The following is a 20,283-nucleotide window of genomic DNA, read 5'->3' as shown; positions in this document are numbered from 1 at the left end:
AATCCGAATACTCCTCCTGGTTCGTCAAAAATTCACCTTTTCTTAAAGTTCAACTTCAAGTTTGCATAAAAATTTTTTGAATTATTTTAATGAAAAACCGCAAAGACAGAAGCACGCTATAGTCGTCATAGATTAAGTGAAAAAAAGAAAATTTTGAAAATCTCAATTTCCCGATGAGCGATCGCAAGAATGAGAAGACATTCCGCCCCATAGGTTAACATAGGGATTCGAAAACCAAGAATCTGTCTGATGTGGCCTCTTAAGCAAGTATAGTTGTGTTTCTAACTTTTAAAAAAAAAAAAAACATGATTGCACATAAACTCAGGTTTTGTAAAACATTTATATATCATATATGCATCATGATTTAGTTAAAGTTACGAATACAGGGATATGACATATTAATTACACAAAAATAATTACCTCTATTGCAACTTTGGCCGCTTTGAAATAAAAAGGATGGGATTGAAGAACATTTTCTAGCCTCAAAAGACCAACATAAGCCCTGAGTGTCATTTTCCTCATACAGTATGTGTGAAAATCAAATTGATCTTCAATAATTTCAGAAAAATGCTGCATAAAAGAAATAAAATTTTATTTTTACATTAGTTTTCAAATACATAGAGAATCAACAGCAAGAAAGGAAAATGGGGATTAATAGGGAACATGCATGGTTTTCAAACTCACTTGTAAAAGAAATATCATGAAAAACTGCAGAAATATAACAATCAAACCTTCATTAAACTAATTTAAGTGTATTTTCAGTAAGTTACCACCCTATAGCCAGGGCTAAGGCAGAAATACATGAAATACAACGCCAGCTCAGTCTGCCAGGCTGACGAGTGCCAATAAGCACGGAACTGCAGTCCTTGGATGGAATGGTTGAGCCAGGGCCAGATTTGGAAGTGTGGAGGCCCCGGGGCAATGAAGGAGTGGAGGCCCCTAATCAGGGTACGAAAAGATCATCATATTTTCGAAAATATCCGATACATTGATATATATCCAAATATTTTGATATGTATGTATATATATCCGATATTTTCAACCTGTGAAAGTTGGGATATTTTGTAAAAATTTTGCCGTCCCCTAAATCCGGCCCTGGGTTGAGCTGGCGGTGTACCTCATGTAATTTAAGTGCAATAAAAACAATTTTTAAAAAGCCAAGCCTCCACGAAAACGAAACCATCGGGCAAAAAAACCTTCTGACGTCAAGAAACTTTCTCTTCCTGTGTACATCCTGCTAGCGTCTGCTAAGTGCTGAAGTGGGTCGATCCAGCGCAAAATTGGGGCCGCTTTGCGGCCCCTTCACAAAATTCCGCATGGCAAAAGCGGCCCCATTCACAAAATTCCGCGTCGCAAAAGCGGCCCCATTCACAAAATTCCACGTCATAAAAGCAACTCCTTTCACAAAAATTTAAAAAAAGGCAGTTTTTCCACAATATTTTTTTAACCGCAAATGTGTATGCATCTACGCGAAAGCATACCCCTCTTCCACCTTTCCCCATCTTATCTTTTTGCCTGCTGCGTGAGGTGTTTTTGCTTGAGAGCATCAGAGGGGGGGGGGGGGGGGGGGGGGGGGGGGCTTGTGATTGGTGGCTAGCCAAAGTCCAAGAAAAATAATAAGCACGTGATAAAGAATTGATTCGACGATTTTCTGCTGTTTCACGAGTGCAAAATGAAGACTGACTCATTTCACACCACGGCAAATTTATCGCCTGGTTTGATTTGCTTCAATGATCAAATACTTCTGAATTAAATATTCCTTTGAATCATTGTAACTGTCAATTGTGTTTTAGTTACACGCATCCTCCATTTATCCATTTTTTTTGTCAAATTATGCACTTTTAATCCTCGAAATTAGCTGCAAATTGAAACCTTGCCAGTTACAGATCGCCTAGTTTTTTTCCTCTTTTTTTTTTATATTCACCTGTTTTTTTCAATTTGTTCATATTTCCTTCAGTTATTTTGAAAAAGTTTAAGGTTCATAGTTGGGGGGGTTATCTTACGGAACGGACGAGCAAAATTTCTGAAAATTATTCCCGAACGAAGGTTAAAAAGAACACTTGAAAATCATATATTTTGTTTTTTTTAATCAATTGCACAGAAATTCGCATTGAATACTGGCGCATGCTGATGCAAATCGTATTGTATGGCAATTAATTAAATCCTGTTAGAGTATGAGTGACTACGCGGGAACCGCCGAACAACCGATTGGCGAAATTCCCTGTAGTCTGTAGTTGATACTGTCCGTTCTCGAAAGCTGATTTGATACGATTGCATTTAATGAAAAAAAAAATGTGTGATTAGGCCAAGGGTACCCACTTTTTCTCATATTCTTTAGTTTAAAGCAGCGTTTCTCAATCTTTTTTTGACTCTCTGACTGGTAAAACTTCGTCAAAAAATTTCACCGACTGGTAGAAATGTTGACTTTTTTTTCACTAAAACAAACTAATCTGTTTTGTCCTTTTTTTTAAACAAATGCCAGAAAGGAAAACTTTCTACTTAAAATAAACTTACAAAAGTTAATTTTAAGATTGTTTTTAATAACTTACACACTTTGAATGTAAAAAAAAGCACAGCTAATTTGTATAAATTTTCATAAGCGAATAAATCTTGGAGAGAAACCACAAAACGTATGCAAAGTAATGGATATATTAATGCATAAAATATCGTATAATAAATCAAAAATAAAAAAAGGAAATTTTATTTTATTGGAAACGGGTATAATTCTTTGAGGATCGGTCAAATTTTCTTGCGGACCGGTGCCTGCGGAGAATTGCTGGTTTAAAATGCATTATTCATTTTTTCTTTCCTGCAATTTTTCTTGTAGACTGTACGTGTAGAAGCAAAAGATAACTTCCAAAGTCATGCTAGTTTGAGCGTACAGCATACAGTAAACCAAAAGAATAACGGTATTATTATTATTTATTCATTTATTTTTTTTGTAGTTTAATTCCTAGATTCCTTCTTTTTTTGATAAAATACAATTTCAGCTGAAAAATATTGTCAGTTATTCTATTTATTCTTGCTGTCTTCTTAAAATAAATATGAAACTTCGAGATGAGCAATTTCGCAATTTTTTAACATATGTCCCCTAATGGTGAGCAACAGGAACAACGCCCAAAGGAAGTTTTATTGAGTGGGATTTTATTCGCAACTCCAGAGCTTGAATATGCTACCTTGCAGTGATTTACAAAACTGCCGAAAAAAACTAAAACATTGCATTACACGTCTTCATTTTTGGCAAAACAAACTGTTTGTTATGTGTATATATATATATATTTTTTTGCGTAATTCATCATTTGGAATCGTCATCCGCAACAGCGTAACATCAAAAATATCTGATATAAACTTTGAGTACACATTTTATTTATCTTATACCGAGTGAATTTGAATAAATATCAGTTTTTCAATTCGAGGACACTAGAGCCATGCTGAAAAATTACTGCTTTTCCTTAACCTAATTCCACATAAATGATTTAAATAACCTTATTACTATAGCATCCAACGGAAATGGACAGTATGCAAATAAATTTTCTTGAAAATATTTATCGCAGAACAGATTGAAAAATCCAGAAAGAACGTTAAGAATTTGAACAATGAAAAATAAAAGCTTGGAATTTTTATCGCTAAAATATCACGCCAAATTTACTTTATTGTCCTGCAAAAGCTGACATTATCGGTGGAAGAATTTCGCCAAAAATCTGTTTATAGGGTTATGGTTTTAGTACTGTGTGAAAGAATAATGTATCTGTAAAATATTTCGCATATCAGTTAAATCATTTCCATGACGAATGAATTAAATGCATGATGATTTCTTTTGATATCCAATCATATAGTCATAGAAATAAATTATCTTGTGTTAAACGTTACTCTTGACAGTCTGTCACGTATGTGCACTATGTGACAAAAATGTCAACAAATGCCGGAAATGTCACAAAACTGGACATAATATGCACTAATGTATAGAAAAAACAGTACAAAATGAAAATGCTGTTCGTAGCGAACCAAAAATTTATGAATACCGAATTCAACATCGTGAAAATGGCTGCTTCAGAACAACTTACTGTGTGTTCTGCATTAATTTTTTACTTTTGTAATACTTTTTGATTTCTAATCTCTTTCTACATGGGTCAGAATAACCAAAAGACTTTGAAAAATCTTTAAGAATGAATAAAGAACAAAAAAATCATACATGCGAACAAAAATTTCTGTCATTTCCTAAGTTTAGAAGCAATTTATACGTTACGGCGTGCGTTTGTTTTAGTTTTTTCGTCCACCATTTGACAGTGACTGCAGCTTCCCCTATAGTTTGTTGGAGTTGCGAATAAAAATTGTGGGAATTGCATAATCTACAGACGATAAATTTTTAAAAAACTGCAGACAATAAATTTAAAAAAATGTGCTAATTGTATATTATTAAAATTAGTTTTCTTTCTCGGTATTAATTTTTCTGCGATCCAGGACAGGGTGGCGACAGGAATTGTGAAAAAAAGTTCCCTGACTTTTCCCTGATTAAGTTCACCAAATTTCCCTGATTTACGTTACCAATGGTAATGTTTTCCTTTCTTTGCTCTACTTGAAATCCATTGTACATTTGTTTAAAATGCAGTATTTTAAACGTTTTAAGTTGTTTAAAGTTGATGAACTAAAGATATATTTTAAAAAATGTTACTTTTTTAACAAAATGGCAAAAAAAAAAAAAAAAAAATCCAGTCTTTTTTTTTTGTGGGGGGGGGGGGGGGACTACAAAACAGTATATTAAATTTCTCTACAATGGAAAGATACTTTACTTCCAGAAACCACTTAGCATAAGAATTTTTAGAAACTATTAAAATCACTCTTAAAAACATATGTGTATTTATGACAGAACTGAAAAGTAATTGAAATTATTTTGAACTAAATTTTCAAACAGTATAATAATTGTTGCAAGAATAACAAGTAATAGTGGAATAATAGAAGTAATGTAGTTGTTCTTATATAACTGACATATTTATGCAAAACAGATGAAACCTTTTGACATCCATTCATAGAGAGCTTTTCTCTAATCAAGAACGTAGGTTTTAATGAATGAATACAGCATTTTAATGGTAAAAAATAAAGATATTTACTTAAGTATACAAGTTAACTCTATTTCAAATAATTTAAGTATGTAACGAAAAAAATCTTAGATTGCTTTTGTACCAAACAACTTTGAAATGCAAGGAAAAAAAACAGAAAAAAAAAAGCAATTAGTTCAAAATATATAAAAGAAGAATACAACTTGGTTATAAAATAAAAGAATCATTTAAGTCTGAAGAAAAGAAAACCATTATAGAATCTGCGGCGACAGCAAATAGTATAACGGTACAAAACAAAGTTTTTTTGATTAAAAATTCAATTTTAGCAATTAAATTTAAAAAACGAAGAAGTAATAACTTTTAAGCTTTTATCAGTATTAATTCAAAAACCAAAGATTTCTTTTTGAAATCGTGATTACAGTACGCTAATCACTTCGAGACAATGGAATAAAGGCAAAGGAGCTAAGGCATTAATGAAGGCTTCCTTTTAGCCTGTACGGTTGTTTATTTTACCTCGCATTGAAAGTGTGAAAGGAAATTTCAAGCTAGGTAAAATAAACAACCTAACAAACAAGAAGCAATCTTGGGAAGTTCATCCCGTGGTTAATAAGTAAAATTCAATACTTTGACGTTGAGGAAAAAAGATGCACAAATATGCGGCTGTGTATAATCGCACCTCATTAATTTTACTTTTTTTTTGAATAGATAATTGGCCGAAAATGCGTATGGAATTAGGATACTTAATTTTGTAAAGCAAAAAAAAAAAAAAATCTTCATAAAATCAATTTTCCCTGATTTTTTGTTATTTTTTCGAAATTCCCTGATCTCCCTGATCTGTTGCCACCCTGCAGGAGCACAGACGATATTTTTTGTAGTTAGCTTGCCCGCTCCTTCGCGTGTTTAAGTGGACATTTTTTAGGCGTATCGAAGAATAAATTGTTATTCTATTCGATTGTAATTTGTGTTTCGCAAAATATTTTGCTACGTTTTTAGTGGATAATGGAGCGCTGGAGATAGCAGCTGCAATGATCTCAGTTTGGAGAGATCGCTTGTTCGTTGAAAATTATTCTTCAAGAAATTAAAATATGAAACGAGGTTGTCCTGCAACGGGAGGTACCTCCCGAAATTCTGCGTATTATGTTAAAAAATTTCGCTCTTCGAACGTTGGGTCCCAAAATATTGTGAATTTCTTCAAGTTAGCATTTAACAACCCCGATAAAATCGCTACCATCACTTCAGCATGCAGTAACAGTAACGCAAATGTTCCTGTTTCGGAGGACTCGGAAAATGCGGTGAAAGATAGTAACGGAAATGTTCTGTTTTGGAGGACTCGGGAAATGCGGTAAAAGATAGTACATCAAATGACAGTGAAGCAGTTCGCGAAAGTATAACGATTTTTGGGGCAGAAAATACTGGAAGTGAATCTGGAGCAACTTTAACTGATGATGATATTGAGATTGAGCCATCAAATAATGATTCAATCATTGTATTTGAGAGTACAAATGGAAATAAGAAGCATGCAATGGATAAAAAGTACATTGCAAATTATGAAAAGGTGTATAGCTGGCTTTACTATAGTTATTAAGCTAAGGGTTTTTTGTGCAAAATATGTTCATCTTTCATGAATGCTAGTGATTCAAACAAACCTTGAGTAAATATTGGAGTTGATATCAAGAAAAGTCGTCACCCTACTCGAGAGTTGAAAAAAAATGAGTGCAGCAAAAATCACAGAGAGGCTGTCAATATACAAAAATCTAGTGCAAAAGAAGGAATTCTCAAAAAAATCAGTAAGTGCCAGAGATTGGAAATGAAGCAAAAAAAAAAAAAATTAACAGAAAATTGATTGGTTAGTTTATTCAAATTTTGTACTTTATAATCAAGAATCAATGGGCCATTTCTGAGAATTTTGAATCTCTAGTTAGATTTTTGTGGGAAAATTTAGATGACAATGAAATAAAAAAAACATTTGCTAACTTGTGGTAAGAATGCCACGTATTTATCCAACATTTAAGTTCAAAACATTTATCTTTGAAAATACCGAAATTTCCGTTGTTTTCAGGAAAATCCTAAATTTTACTTTGATAACGCAATATATATTTAGTATTCATTTGTGTTGAGTTTCAAAATCCCATTCTAAAATAACTTAACTTAAAATAAAATTCTTTTATATGCTATTTTAATATTTTTATTTCTTTTGAAGATCTTGATTTCCTTACATCCGCTATGGTAAACATGGTTTTTCGCATTTTTGATGTTTACTGTACCTTGTTAAGAGGCAAACAAATAAAATTTTTTTATATATATTTATTAACATCATTAAATTGCAAAATTTTAAACGAAATACCTACTCTGTAAGAACGTCAAATGTCAAAAAATTAAACGCTGAATGCTGGTGCAGTAGTATTTTGGGTTTTAATTACTTTTAAGTTTTTCAAACCCATACATGGCATCTTTAATGAGTATTTCACTTCTGTGTTAAGAAATATGTAATATCTTTGAGTCTGTTCATATTGTATTTATTAGGAGTTATCATTATGTTCAGCAGCATGTGCAATTTTCATTGCTCTAAAAGTATTTCAGAGGGGCAAACAGGAAATCTGTTGCGAGACTTTCACCTTAAAAAAGTGTGCCTTGCCATATGTATATTTGTAAAAAACAATAAATGTAACGCATGTGTCAAATTACAAATAAAATGTTAAGGGTCTTACTTCCCCCCTCCCCACCAGCGCATTTTCTCTTGACAGCTTTTACTTATTCTTCAAGAACTTGCAATCACCCCTGAAACCTGTCTAGGGCTTTTCTATAATGATACGACAGCTGAAAATGCTTTTATATAATCTTTTCCAAGAAAAAAATAACAAGATCTTTTTTACAAAAATAAAGAAAATTCACAAAAATATTTTGCTTTTTCACAAAATGGAGACCCAAAAAATAAAACCTGGATCGACCCCTGAAAGTATAAAAAGTTGTACTTTTTCTTTTTTTTTAATCTTAGGCTTGATTACTACATTTCCTTTTTATTAAAAAATTTTTTTTTCTTTTTTTTCAAAAATTGTAGCAAAACCTTCCCAATTTTTCTGTTCAGAAAGTATGAAGTAGATTTATAAGCAAATTTGATTTTCCCCTTAAAAGTAGGAGACAAATGAAACATTTTAATTTCTTAAGCAATGAAAATAAAGACACAAACCTGTTTTTATGAGGTCTTATTCGAGAAATTTTGTCCAAGTACTCGGCAAAAACTATTGCTTGGTTCATTTTGATTTTGTTTGAAGTTTACAATTTTGTAAGAGTTTTTGGGATATTTTCTATGTGAGACTTTTATTATGCGGTCCTTATCAACTCCATAATTTTTTTTTTTAAAACTTTGTTGCAAAAAGAACTTTTTAACGCTACTCGTGAAGTTTCGAACAATTTTTTTCTATTCCGAGAACTATTTATAATAGAAGCATTATCAATTTTAAATGAATTCTAAACAAAAAAAAAGAGTTGTTTTATTTATACAGAATAATACATAAGTGCCTGCAGTCAACTATTTCCAGAGGGGGGAACAGAGCATGTTCACAACCACATATTGACATTAAACTTACCCTGTCAATTTCATGGCACTTTTTCAAAGCATCACCCCATTTTCCAAGCCTTTGATAAGACAATGCACATTCTGTTTGAAACCACATACATTGCATTTCATTTAAATTTTCCATTGATGAAACACCTTCCTTAAATAAAAAAAATCCAATTAAGCTTTTGATAATTTTAACAATAACAAATTTATTTAATTTCTTCACCAGAAGAAGAACCAGTACTTAAGAAAATATTTAAGTTGCACAGAATAAGTAAAAAAAAAGCATATAAAGGCTAATGCCTTTATAATAATAAAAATTATAATAAATGGTTTAATTTTCAAGACAAACAGGGTTCATACTCAATTTGGATAAAAAAATTCCATGACTTTTCCAAGACTTTTTCATGACTTCATAAAAATTTTCATGACCTTGTTACATGAAGAGAATAGTACTATTTATGTCAAACTTGCCAATTTTTTTGGAAATGGGCATTAGAAAAACTTTTACATGAGTGCCATTACCTCATTGGAGCACTTACTTGTGACTAAAAAAATATCTGCATACTGCTGAAAGTAATAAATTATTCTTATTTGTCTTCATCACACAAATTCAAATAAAATATAATGAACGCATTACACTGATGTTTAAGTGTCTAATAAATATTTAATAAATAGGGCAGAATAGTAATGAATGGGATAAAAATTGAATAAGTTTAAAATAATAAATTTACTTCATAAAAACATTGCCCTTTGATGTCAATAAAAATATCTTATCACTCATGTAACTGGACAGCATATTTGTTCATTAAAGTAAAGCCACATTTTACAGCAAATTCATTTTTCCAAACCAGATATTTCAGCTGTCTAAAAGGATCAGGTTTGCGAGCTATATGTTGGACAATTCTGTTTTAGAATATTAGAATTCCCCTATTTCTATGTTCTGAACTATTTTAATGAATTAAGAATTTTCTATGAAATTTCTATGTTCTGCCTGACTAAAGTCTTCAATTTTAAAACCTTCAACATATCAAGATAAACTCTGATTAATTTAATAATGAACTTTTTGCAAGTAGTTGAAACGAACTCGGATGCAATTGAATTACACTTTTTGAGGGGGCGTGGCAAAATCAAGAAAGTGAGACTCCACTACTACAATATAAAATATAAGAAGTACTGAAAATAATGGTGGGTTCAAAATTAGTAATGCCCCAGTAGTAAAATCACATCACAAAAAAAGATGAGCGGCTGTTACAGAAGCGGATGAAATTGGATTCCAAAATTTTGAGATCGTTCAATTTATATGCAATATTACTAAATCACTCAGTATTTCTAGCGCTCTTTTAGCAATTGTTGCTCTCTTACTGCCCAAGACATTTTTCCATGACTTTTATGAAAATATTAATTTTCCATGACTTTTCCAGGTCTGAAATTTGTTTATTTCTTTTCCATGACTTTTCAGGATTTTGCATGACTCGTACGAACCCTGGACAAACCACATGCCCCCCCTCCCCCGGCAGATATTTAATAGTTCTTCCACTGATACAAAATAGAGATGTGTCGTCGGACTCGGATAAGGATCCGCGGATACGTATCCGAGAAAAGATTGATCGATACACAGGTCCGAGAAAAAGATCGGCAGATCCGGACAGATTTTTTGGATGGCAACAGGTCCGCGGATCGATCCACAGGTCCGAGCAGATTTTTTGGGTGGCAACAGGTCCGGATCGATCCGCAAGGACCAATCAGAGAGGATGTAATAAGTTTGTAGTTCTTACAGATCCGGAAGAGCCAACTGCTGGGATCGTTGTATCGCAGTAGTGAAAAACCGATCCGGCCGGACCAATGATAGTGCTGCGCGCTTGGTAGAAACTTTAATTTTGTTGGCAACGGATCCGGATACGTATCCACGCCGGATCGATCCGGAGGGGCCAATCAAAGTAGATTTAACAAGTTCTAGGTGTTTACAGATCCGGAAGAGCCAATTGCTGGAGTCGTTGCATTGTAGTAGTGGACATTGGACATGGATAACGGGGGTTAGAGCAAGCATGGAGGGAAAGGAACACGACGGGAGGGAGAGGAGGAAGAGGGGAGTGCGAGATAACCGCTACTAGTGTTTGTTTCCAGAAGACTCAGTTCTCTCGTTCTGGTGTGGCAAAAAGAGTATTGCCTGCGGTGCATAGCACAGGAACTAAGAACTCTTTTATTATGTGGCAAACGGATGGCTTTTATTATTGTTTCTTCAAAACTCTCCGCGTCTCCGCCTCCAGCGAAAGGCGGAAGGAGAGAAGGAAATTTTTTGCAGGAATAATTTAAAATATATTTTTATTTTTATTTTTACTTGAAGTATCTGCACTGATACAGGAAATTTAATTCTAAAAATTTAAGATTTGCACGTAGCTCTCTTTTTGTTTTTATCCTTTTCTCACAAAGTTATTACCAGAGCGTACATTTTAGAACATCAGGGTCAATGCGAGAGAAGGTAGGCAGTAGGGAAGGGGGGGGGGGCTGCATACTCCTGGGTGTGCGACTGCCTAACCACTCCTGGAGTATAATTGTCTGAGTGTTAACAATTTTGGACTTTTTTTCTTTGGCATCACTATTTTTTCCCGAAAGAGAAATAAATTATCAATCGTTCTATTAATTTACTTAAATTTATGTTATATTAATGCATATTTAAAAATTTAATGGTGTTTATTCATTAATTAAATTTAGCATAAAGCAAATTTGTTGTTTAAATGCCTTATGGAAAGCCCAAACCGGTCAGGAAAGGGTGTCAATTCCCCTCCCCCTATCCCTATAACACCCCGTTTCTAAAAACTTAGCGTGTTTACAGTTGGGCGAATGCTCTCTTTGTCCCCTGTCCCTCCCGCGAAAAATTCGAAATGACTGATCTGGGAGATCCCACATATATTTACTTATGAATTACAGCCGAACAGCCAGTTGGCTCCTGTAAACGGGAAAACTTAGGCAGGGGGGTCATCAATCGGGATGGTGCTCAACAGTGGCATAGCGTAGGGGGGAGGGGGCAAAGGGAGCACTCGTCCCGGGCGGCACTTTGCTAGGAGCAGTAAATTCTGTAACACTACATTAAAATCTATTTTTGTTTTAAGACGGCGCTTTCTAGGGATGGCGAATTTGTTTGAATTGCTTCAAAATTATATGTTTCCTATGCTAGTTTATGTTACCGTGTTGCTTTTATTTATAGGTGAAGTGTGTTTTTTGTTCAGGAATCTAAAGTTTTACTGAATAATAATTATATTATTTACTGAATTGCATAACACCTTTGTTGTGTTGATATTGTTTCTATTCTAGTTTCTCTTTGTGGTTGAGTTTCAGTGTTAAGTACCTGTACGTAAACAAATTTAAAAATAAATTAAAATTTAAATAATTTAAAATATTAGCTTCCCTATCAAATTAAATATCCTGTTCCAAAGCAATGATCTATTCATTTTGGTTTAGTCACATACACACACACACATTCAAAATCATTAAACAAATCTTTTCACATTTAAAATTATTATAAGAGCGAAAGAATACATTCAGTAAGCTTCTGTTATTAGATGTTTCAGATTTGTTTTTGATATTTTATCCTAAAAACTAAGACTGCTGTAAATTAAACTTGCCAACACTTACCAACCAAAACATTTACTGTCTCCGTTGAATGGAGGGGACGGGAGGAGAATTGAAGTTAATGTGTGGTGTTGATATCAAATTAGTTTCTTTTATTGGTTGGAAGGGGGGGGGGGGCGTGACTCTGTACGTCTCTGACACTGCAGTATGGCCTAGACGCCAAGAGTGCAGTATTGGGCCTTCATTTTTTTTTTTTTTTTTTTTGAAATTTTAGGTAGAATATATTACGAATAATGTGGTGCAAAATTAGTTTACCTACATGGTTTCTCTAAACGACTATAAAAATTATGCACGAGTCATTCCACGTCAACCCATTTTTACAAATCGTCCCCACTCGACCATCTCCGAATTGGATGAAATTTTATAGAGCTTTGAACTAACATATGCAAATTTTCAGCAGCGATTTTGGAACTAGTAATGCGGCATGTAAGTTGTTTTAAACTTTAAACATTCTCAACATTTAGCCGTAATGGATGTTACATCGTTGTCCAGTGGATTCCAGCTGAGTAAAGGGAAGGACATTGTTTCATACTTCGAGCAAAGTAGCTATGTAACAAAAAAATACCTTTGCACTTGAAAATTAAATAAATTAAAAAACTTTTAATGTACAAAAATAGCAAATTACTAAAAAATTGCAAATTATTTACAGTTTTCGTGTATTGAAACGTTTGTAATTTATTAATTTAACATTCATTTAAAGTAGCTAAGCCCTCACAAAACTCAGCAAAATGCAATCACCGCTAAACCAACCTCAATTGAACTTGAAACGAGATATTCCCACGAGGTGGAATTCCACCTACGACATGCTTGTTTTTGTTCCAATTTCATGACAACTTAAAATCTAAGAATAAATTCTACCACCGCACTTTTTTAACAAGTTCACATGCGTGCTAAACAAAATCTAATGAGCTCAAAGTCCAAAAATACTAGAATGTATTAACAAAACGTACTTCAAGCTCTTAAAATTTTCGCTTTTCTGTGCGATAAAATTTTCTGCAAATTCGTTTGGCGCAAAAAGCTTATCCGCCATTTTATATCACTTTTTGGTAGATCCTAGATCTTCAGGATTTGGATTTCAGAAGCTGAAAATTTGCATAAGTGTGTTTCAAATTCAAAGGCCTATACCTCTATAGAATTTCATTAAATTGGAGATGATCTAGTGGAGTGGAGAGCACTAGGTCACTTGAAATAGAATGACTCTTAATGGACTGTGATAGAAGGTGTGAATTTCTGAAGTAATTCTTTTTTTTTTTTTTTTTAACAAGGTTGAAAAAAAAAACATGTTTTGAAAGTACAGCTCCTCTTTTGACAAAGAAAATTATTCAGGACTACTTTTTTTTTTTTTTTTTTTTTACAGTAGACTTGTATGAAAAAAAAAATGCTAAGCTAAACTTTCATAATACACCTCATTTCTTTTTTCTTTGAAAAGATGCACAGCTTATGGATTCAGAAAAATACTGCAAATTTACTAAAATGCAAAGTTACTGAATCTTGTAATTGTAATACTTGTATAAATGCAATTAAAAATTTTTTAAAGATGAGATATTTGTTTTAATAAAATGGTTATTTATTTCCCTTAACGTTTTTCTATTGTGTGAACTAAAATTTATTTGCCTCTTTCTAAAAAAACATTTTTTCTCTTGGGAATCTAGTGCTTTTCTTTCTTTAGAAATAGCTTTTTCATCCATAATGAGTAATAAGAATTCTAGATTTTCATGCAATAAAGACTATTAGGATGAGTCTTATAATATATTCACGTTTTTGGTAATTGCTAGTGTTGTAGCTAGTTGGTCGATTATTGATCTTAAAAATGACAAAGTTTGCGTTCGACGAGCCCGACCGGTAAGCTACCGGTCGATCAACGAACTCAACCAAAGGAGAAAAATATGATAATGGAAACTAAAATTGTTATCATAAATGTTATTTCATTGGAAAATTTCTGTAAAAAAAATGGTGCTACAAGAAAAAAAAGTTCTATCAGTGTCTTGACACAGATAGTGCAGTAAGTCATAAATTACTTTCAGTGCTAAGAAGGTTTATTTATTTGGTCGCCATTCCATTCCAGATTGCTAAGCCAAAAAATTATCTTTCGGGAAAAAAATTACATTTGATAGGTTTGATACATTTCAAAATCTGGGATCAACGCCCAAGATTTTTAAGCGAAAGCAGAGCCAAAGATCTCTATTAAAAATCCAAGCTATAGCTGCCTTAATTGTAACTATTATTTGAAAAATTAAATAAAATTAAAAATTAATATGAGCGAGGAAAGTAAACGTTCCTACTTCTTATAGAATAAAAACAAGCCAAGATAAATACTCCAATTGCAAAATTCCAAACATGAATTGTGCTTGCCTCACAAAAATTTGAATACCCTAATGCGAAGCAAACCGCAAATCTCAAAAAATTCCGAAATTTCTCCTGCGATCCTTCTCTAAGAATTGCTTCATGCAGGAAAAACTTCTCAAGACAACACCATTCAACAATTACGCAGTCTGCGGTCTGCAAGTTCTCCCCTTTCCTCGCCCCTCCTGCAGCACCGCTAATTCTGCTTCTTTATTTGATTTCGAATGCGCACGGTGTCATTTCCCCTTTCCCCCAACCTCCATAGTTTCACTTTTCAAACTTCAAAACAATCGGGGAAACTGGTCCCTCCAAGTTTGGTTCTGGATCGGTGTGCATTGCGCATGCTCTGTGGATCGGACCCAGGTCCTGGATACGTATCCGGATCGGTACCCCGCTGTGCATGCTTCATGGATTCGGAAGCGTCTGATCCAACCAAGGTGTCTCATCCAGAGGTGTCTGATCCGTATCGGCGCGTACTGCGCATGCTCTATGGACCCGGATCCGGATCTGTTTCTCGGATACGTATCCGAGAAGTGATCGATCCGAATCCCCTTTCGGATCCGTTTTGCCCATCTCTGATACAAAAAGCTGTACAAATTGCATTAAGTTGATGTATGTGTGTGATTAATTCAGGGCTTCCATTAAGCATACGTTCATTTTATACTTGAAAAACCTTAAATCCTTAATAATATTATAAATGTGAAAGTGACTTCGTTTGATTGTTTGTTTGTTACCTTTTTACGCCATAAAAACCCAACCAATCATCATGAAATTTTGTATACACATTGTCATGGGTGTCGAGGTGAACATAGGGTACTTTTTATTTTGAGAAAAAATATTCCCTGAATTTTACGCCAATTTTGAAGAAAATCATAAATTTGCAAATATCTCAATGTAAAAGTCATATTTGTTCGATTTTTGCAGCATACTAAACCCCTTCAAAAACTGCACGAGGTGGTATCTACCCGAAGTTTGAGAGATAATTGGAACACTCCCCAATTCGTCACTTTCAGTTGATTTCATAATCCAAAACAAGGCTTATCTTGATATTTGGACTTATATTGTGAAGTGTTTTCATCAAGACAGGAAGAAGTATTTTGATATTACGAGTATAAAACGAGGCTTACATTGAATTTTTTGTATTGCAACACGTTTTCGCCAAGACAGGTAGTCATTTTGATGCCAAAATGAAATGTTTTGCTTAAAATAAATGCATGAATGTTTTCTTTTAGAATTAAATTTAAGTCTGGTACAATCTACTTTTGGCTCTAATTCGTTATTCTGTCTCCATTAGATAATTAACATACATTAACATTAGATTAGTAACATACTTTAGTATTGAACTGCAACCATTTTAAAAACTATAAATCGGAAAAAAAAAAAAAAATTGCATAGTTTTGTCTTGCTCCAGATTAATAATTACTGACTGGAATTTCTTTAATTGAGCAAAACAGAGCTGTCATTACAACTTTTTAAAGAAGGGAAAGTCTTCACCTTATATTAAGTCTTTTTTTTTAAGTATGGTATATCAGTACCTTTTGCTTCTTGATCCTTACTTATTACTCGATTAACCCTGAACATGGAACTTGCGGGAAGATTTCAAAAACAAATTTTTTGGGCAATTTTTCCAATTGTCGCCAAAGAATACTTATGTTCCACGGCTTTGTTTATGTATGAAAAAATGATCATTTCAGAAATTTGCCAACTAAAGTCTATCAACCAAAATACATTCCCAGACTAGCAAAAAAAAAAAAAAAAAAAACTTTGGAAAATGGATTTTTCAAAACTTTTGATGGGTTCCACAAGGACAAGTTTAACATTTTTGATATAATGTAAAGTAATCCGGTTACTAAATAAAGCCAGCCATTAAATCCTCCGTGTGGTGACCGGAGAAGAATAGTTTTAACAAAGTCCATGAATGTTGTAAAAGGCGACTAAAATGGATACCCAATCTAAGGTGTGAGGCTCCGTGCTGATGGATGGATGGCATCCGAGATGTATGATGTCTAAACGGTCCCATCGAGGAACCGGGAGAAAACTCGTAATTTGCCTTGCACTCGTACAGGGTTGTTGTGCAGGTGTTGACCTTTTACCACCTCCCAGTTCCCAGCTCCTTTGGAGCTGGATACTGGCTTGATTGAGAGAACCAGCAAACCTTGCTGCTGGAGGAGGTGAGGATGCAGGTCTGGAACCCACCGACACTGCAGTAGGGGGGCAGGGGTTACTCATTTATGCACAAAAGTGCAACAGGCGCAGGCAGAAGACGGAAGACTGTTACAGAAGGCGAAAGCCACTGGAGCAGCCATTCCTGAGAAGGTAGGAGAAACCAAACATCACTGATCGCAGGTTTCAACTCCTTCCCCTGCATAAACTGCTGCATCTTAAAGAGTACAAACTGGTCAACCAGTCCTATGCTCAAGCAGTGCGTATGTTTAAGATAGATTTGTGAGAGAAACCTTTCCGTCGGAGAGGTTATCTCGCAATGACATTGAAAATATTCAGTTTGTCTTTCTAAGGAGGACAGACATGATTCTCTCTGACAGGGTTCATACTCTAGTCGGATGACAAAATTCCATGACTTTTCCAAGACTTTTTCATGACTTCATAAAAATTTACATGACCTTGTTGCACAACAAGAATATTGCTGCGCTAAGCACAAAAGTTGTATCTGCACTTTTTGTCAAAACGGAGTTACTGTCCCAATGTGGTTCTTTGTCCCATATTTTACCTAAATACACAACATTTTATGGTCATTTGTCAATGGGAAATATTTTTAAAAAAAATCTGAAAAAGTTGCAAGTGGATCAAATTTATTGAGGCACACAACTTTAAACGGTCATTTCTCATTTTGAACTCAGATAGATACGACTTTTGCGCTTAGCACGGTAGAATAGCGCTATTCAATACCAATCTTGCCAATTTTTGAAAACGAGCATTAGAAAAACTTCTACGTGAATGCCAGTTCCTCATCGAAGCACTTACTTGTGATTGAAAAAATATCAGTGTGCGCCTAAAAAACTTTATTATTCTTATTTGTCGTTATCATATAAAATTAAGTAAAGTAAAAATGCATTGAATGGAATATAATAATACTTAAATGTTTAATTTTTTGTTTTACAAACAGGCAGAATGATAATGAATGGAACAAAGGTTGAATGAGTCATAACTAAATTTCAATAAATTTGCTCCAAAAGTTGCCTTTTAGTGTCAGCAGTGCATTTAATCATGCACGTAAATTGACAGTATTTTGGTTCTTTAAATTAAAGTCACATTTTTTAGTAAATTCATATTTCTAAACAAGCTACTTTATTTTCAAAAAAAAAAAAAAAAACAATAGTGAATACATCTTCAGCTTTAAATGTACTTGTTTACTTACTCACACATTTTCAAATGCATATAAATTAATAGGTTCAGAAATTTTAGAACATAGTGTTTGATTCCTGATGTTGAACGTAGCAGTGGGTCACATAGATTAGTTTTGTAGGTCGCGCGGGTTGTAGAGTATTATAGTTTTTCTATTTCTGTATATTATCACCTGATTAAAGATTTTTATTTTTTAAAATGTTCAACAAATTAAGAAAACTGATAAATTTAATAATAAAGTTTTTATGAGTGATGGAAACGAACTTGGATGCAATTACATTGCATCTTTTGAGTGGGCATAGCAAAACCAAGAATGTGCAAGTTCGCTACTACAGAATATAAAATATAAAGTGTTGAAAATAATAGTACATTCAAAATGAGAAATGTCCAAGCAGTAAAATCACATTGAAAAAAAAGAAAAAAAAAACCACGAGTGGCTGATACAGAAGTGGATGCAATGAGATTTCAAAATTCAGATTTGTTTTTGCGATTGTTCCAATTTTCCAGTTTTAATAGCTTTTATTGTTAAATCACTCAAGATTTCTAATGCTCTTTAAGTTACTGTTACTTTCTCTTTGCACAGGACATTTTTCCATGACTTTAAATGAATTTCCATGACCTTGAATAAAAATTTCAATTTTCCATGACTTTTCTAGGTCTGAGAAATTAGATTTTATCCCTCCCTCCCCCATGACTTTCCAGGATTTCCATGACCCGTACAAATCCTGCTCTGAGGATCACATGTCAAAAATGCAATACACTTCTTAACAAAAATAGTATTAGGAAAACTTGTGGTCTTCTTACTGGACTTTACACTTTAAAGAGGCACCTTGCTATAATGGGTGTCAGTAATGATCCTATTTGCAGAGGTTACCTTTTTAAGGAGGAAACTATTACTCACACCTTGTGTGTTTGTGAAGTTTTTTCTACCTATAGATTTGAACACAATGGTCATCATTTGCTTGAACCATGCAAGATTCATGATATTCCTATTAAGTGTTTGCTGAATTCTGCTTCAGCTACTGGTCTATTTTAAGACTTCTGTTTGGGGACTAGTACAATAGAAATCTGGTCACTGTTGGCATAAAATATTATTTTATTTTTATTCTCGGTCCACAGCCGATAATTTAAAGAAAATAGTTTAAAGTTAATTGTTACCTACTTTAAGCCCAGTCTGGTAAAAGTAGAATTCAACTAGTTGGTGTTAACACTTCAATCGACAATTCCCCAACGCCATAATCAATGGCGACTGTTTACTAAAACCATTGAAGATTGCATGTCTCCATGTGTTGATTCAGAAAAAGTTGAGTTGTCACCTGATTGATTCGAATTAATTCCACTTGTTGTCTGCACGTGCCATGGAGAGGAGTACGAATATTCGCGGCAGTTGAATAAACAAATGAGTGATAGTGGCAGTTGAAGTTAGTGTGGTGACGTCATCGAGGCATGGAATCTCATTGGCTGATGAAACATATATATTGAGGCGAGTGGCAACTCTCTCTCTTCTCAACGATCCCCAGTTTTGTTTTGATCGTGAAGCCTAGTTCGGCTCACGTGTGGGGGTTTTTTCCCCGCAGTGCTAGCGGGGTATTTTGGTGGTGTGTAATTGGTGATGAATATTCACCTTGCCTTTCAAGTAGTGGAATTTTCCAAGTCCTGGAATTAGAATGAGTCCAGGTGAAGAAACACTTGTGTTGTGTCCGGCCAATTGATATTGCCGGGGAAGTGAGTTCCGAAATTTCTACCTGATATGTTCACCGAATCTTCAAACTGTCTAACGTTTCCTACCTGCTAAGGGCGTTCCTGAAGTTTGATCCGGAAGACTTTTTGTGCTCCTGGATGTGAATCCTTTGGACTGGCCACTGACTTCATCGACAGATTGGTGACATTTTTCTTTTACTTATTGGAACCACTTTTGTTGTGATATTTTGGGGTGTTCTTTTATGGGGATATTGTATTACAGTTCTAGTCATATTTAATAAATATATTTTTCTGAAACATGTTTTTTGCTTGTCTCCAACTTGACATTACACGGCCAGTTAAAGTTGGCTTAGTTTAAATCTCTTAATCTTTGGATTTTTAAACTTAACTTTAATTATGCCAACAGTCACAGTGCTTGGTTTGGTCGAGCCCCCCCTTCATTCATTTCATTTTCACTTCAAACCATTAAACCCCAACCCCCTGAAACCATCAAAAAGAAAAAAAAAATTTTACGCCAAGAACCCAAATAAGAGCAGAACATTCCCTTTTTTCAAAAACTACCAGAGTACGTAAATATTTTACGCAGTGTCATAAATTTGGTAAGTTTTTGGTAAGTTTCCAGTGAAT

General features: G+C 34.0%; 1 protein-coding gene across 1 annotated transcript in view; it reads right to left on the bottom strand.

Moving 5' to 3' along the window:
- LOC129230920 (N-alpha-acetyltransferase 15, NatA auxiliary subunit-like) overlaps positions 1–20,283 on the bottom strand; it is a 275,701-nt gene that overhangs the window by 148,455 nt on the left and 106,963 nt on the right. Inside the window, exons 14-15 of the mRNA XM_054865206.1 lie at positions 8,645–8,773; positions 421–570 (exon numbers count right to left, since the gene is read on the bottom strand). Of these exons, the coding sequence (XP_054721181.1) occupies positions 421–570; positions 8,645–8,773 (279 nt within the window). The remainder of the gene's footprint in view (positions 1–420; positions 571–8,644; positions 8,774–20,283) is intronic.

Source organism: Uloborus diversus, chromosome 1, assembly GCF_026930045.1.
Source record: "Uloborus diversus isolate 005 chromosome 1, Udiv.v.3.1, whole genome shotgun sequence".
Classification (NCBI taxonomy): Eukaryota; Metazoa; Arthropoda; class Arachnida; order Araneae; family Uloboridae; genus Uloborus; species Uloborus diversus.
This window is presented reverse-complemented; position numbering and strand designations above follow the sequence as displayed.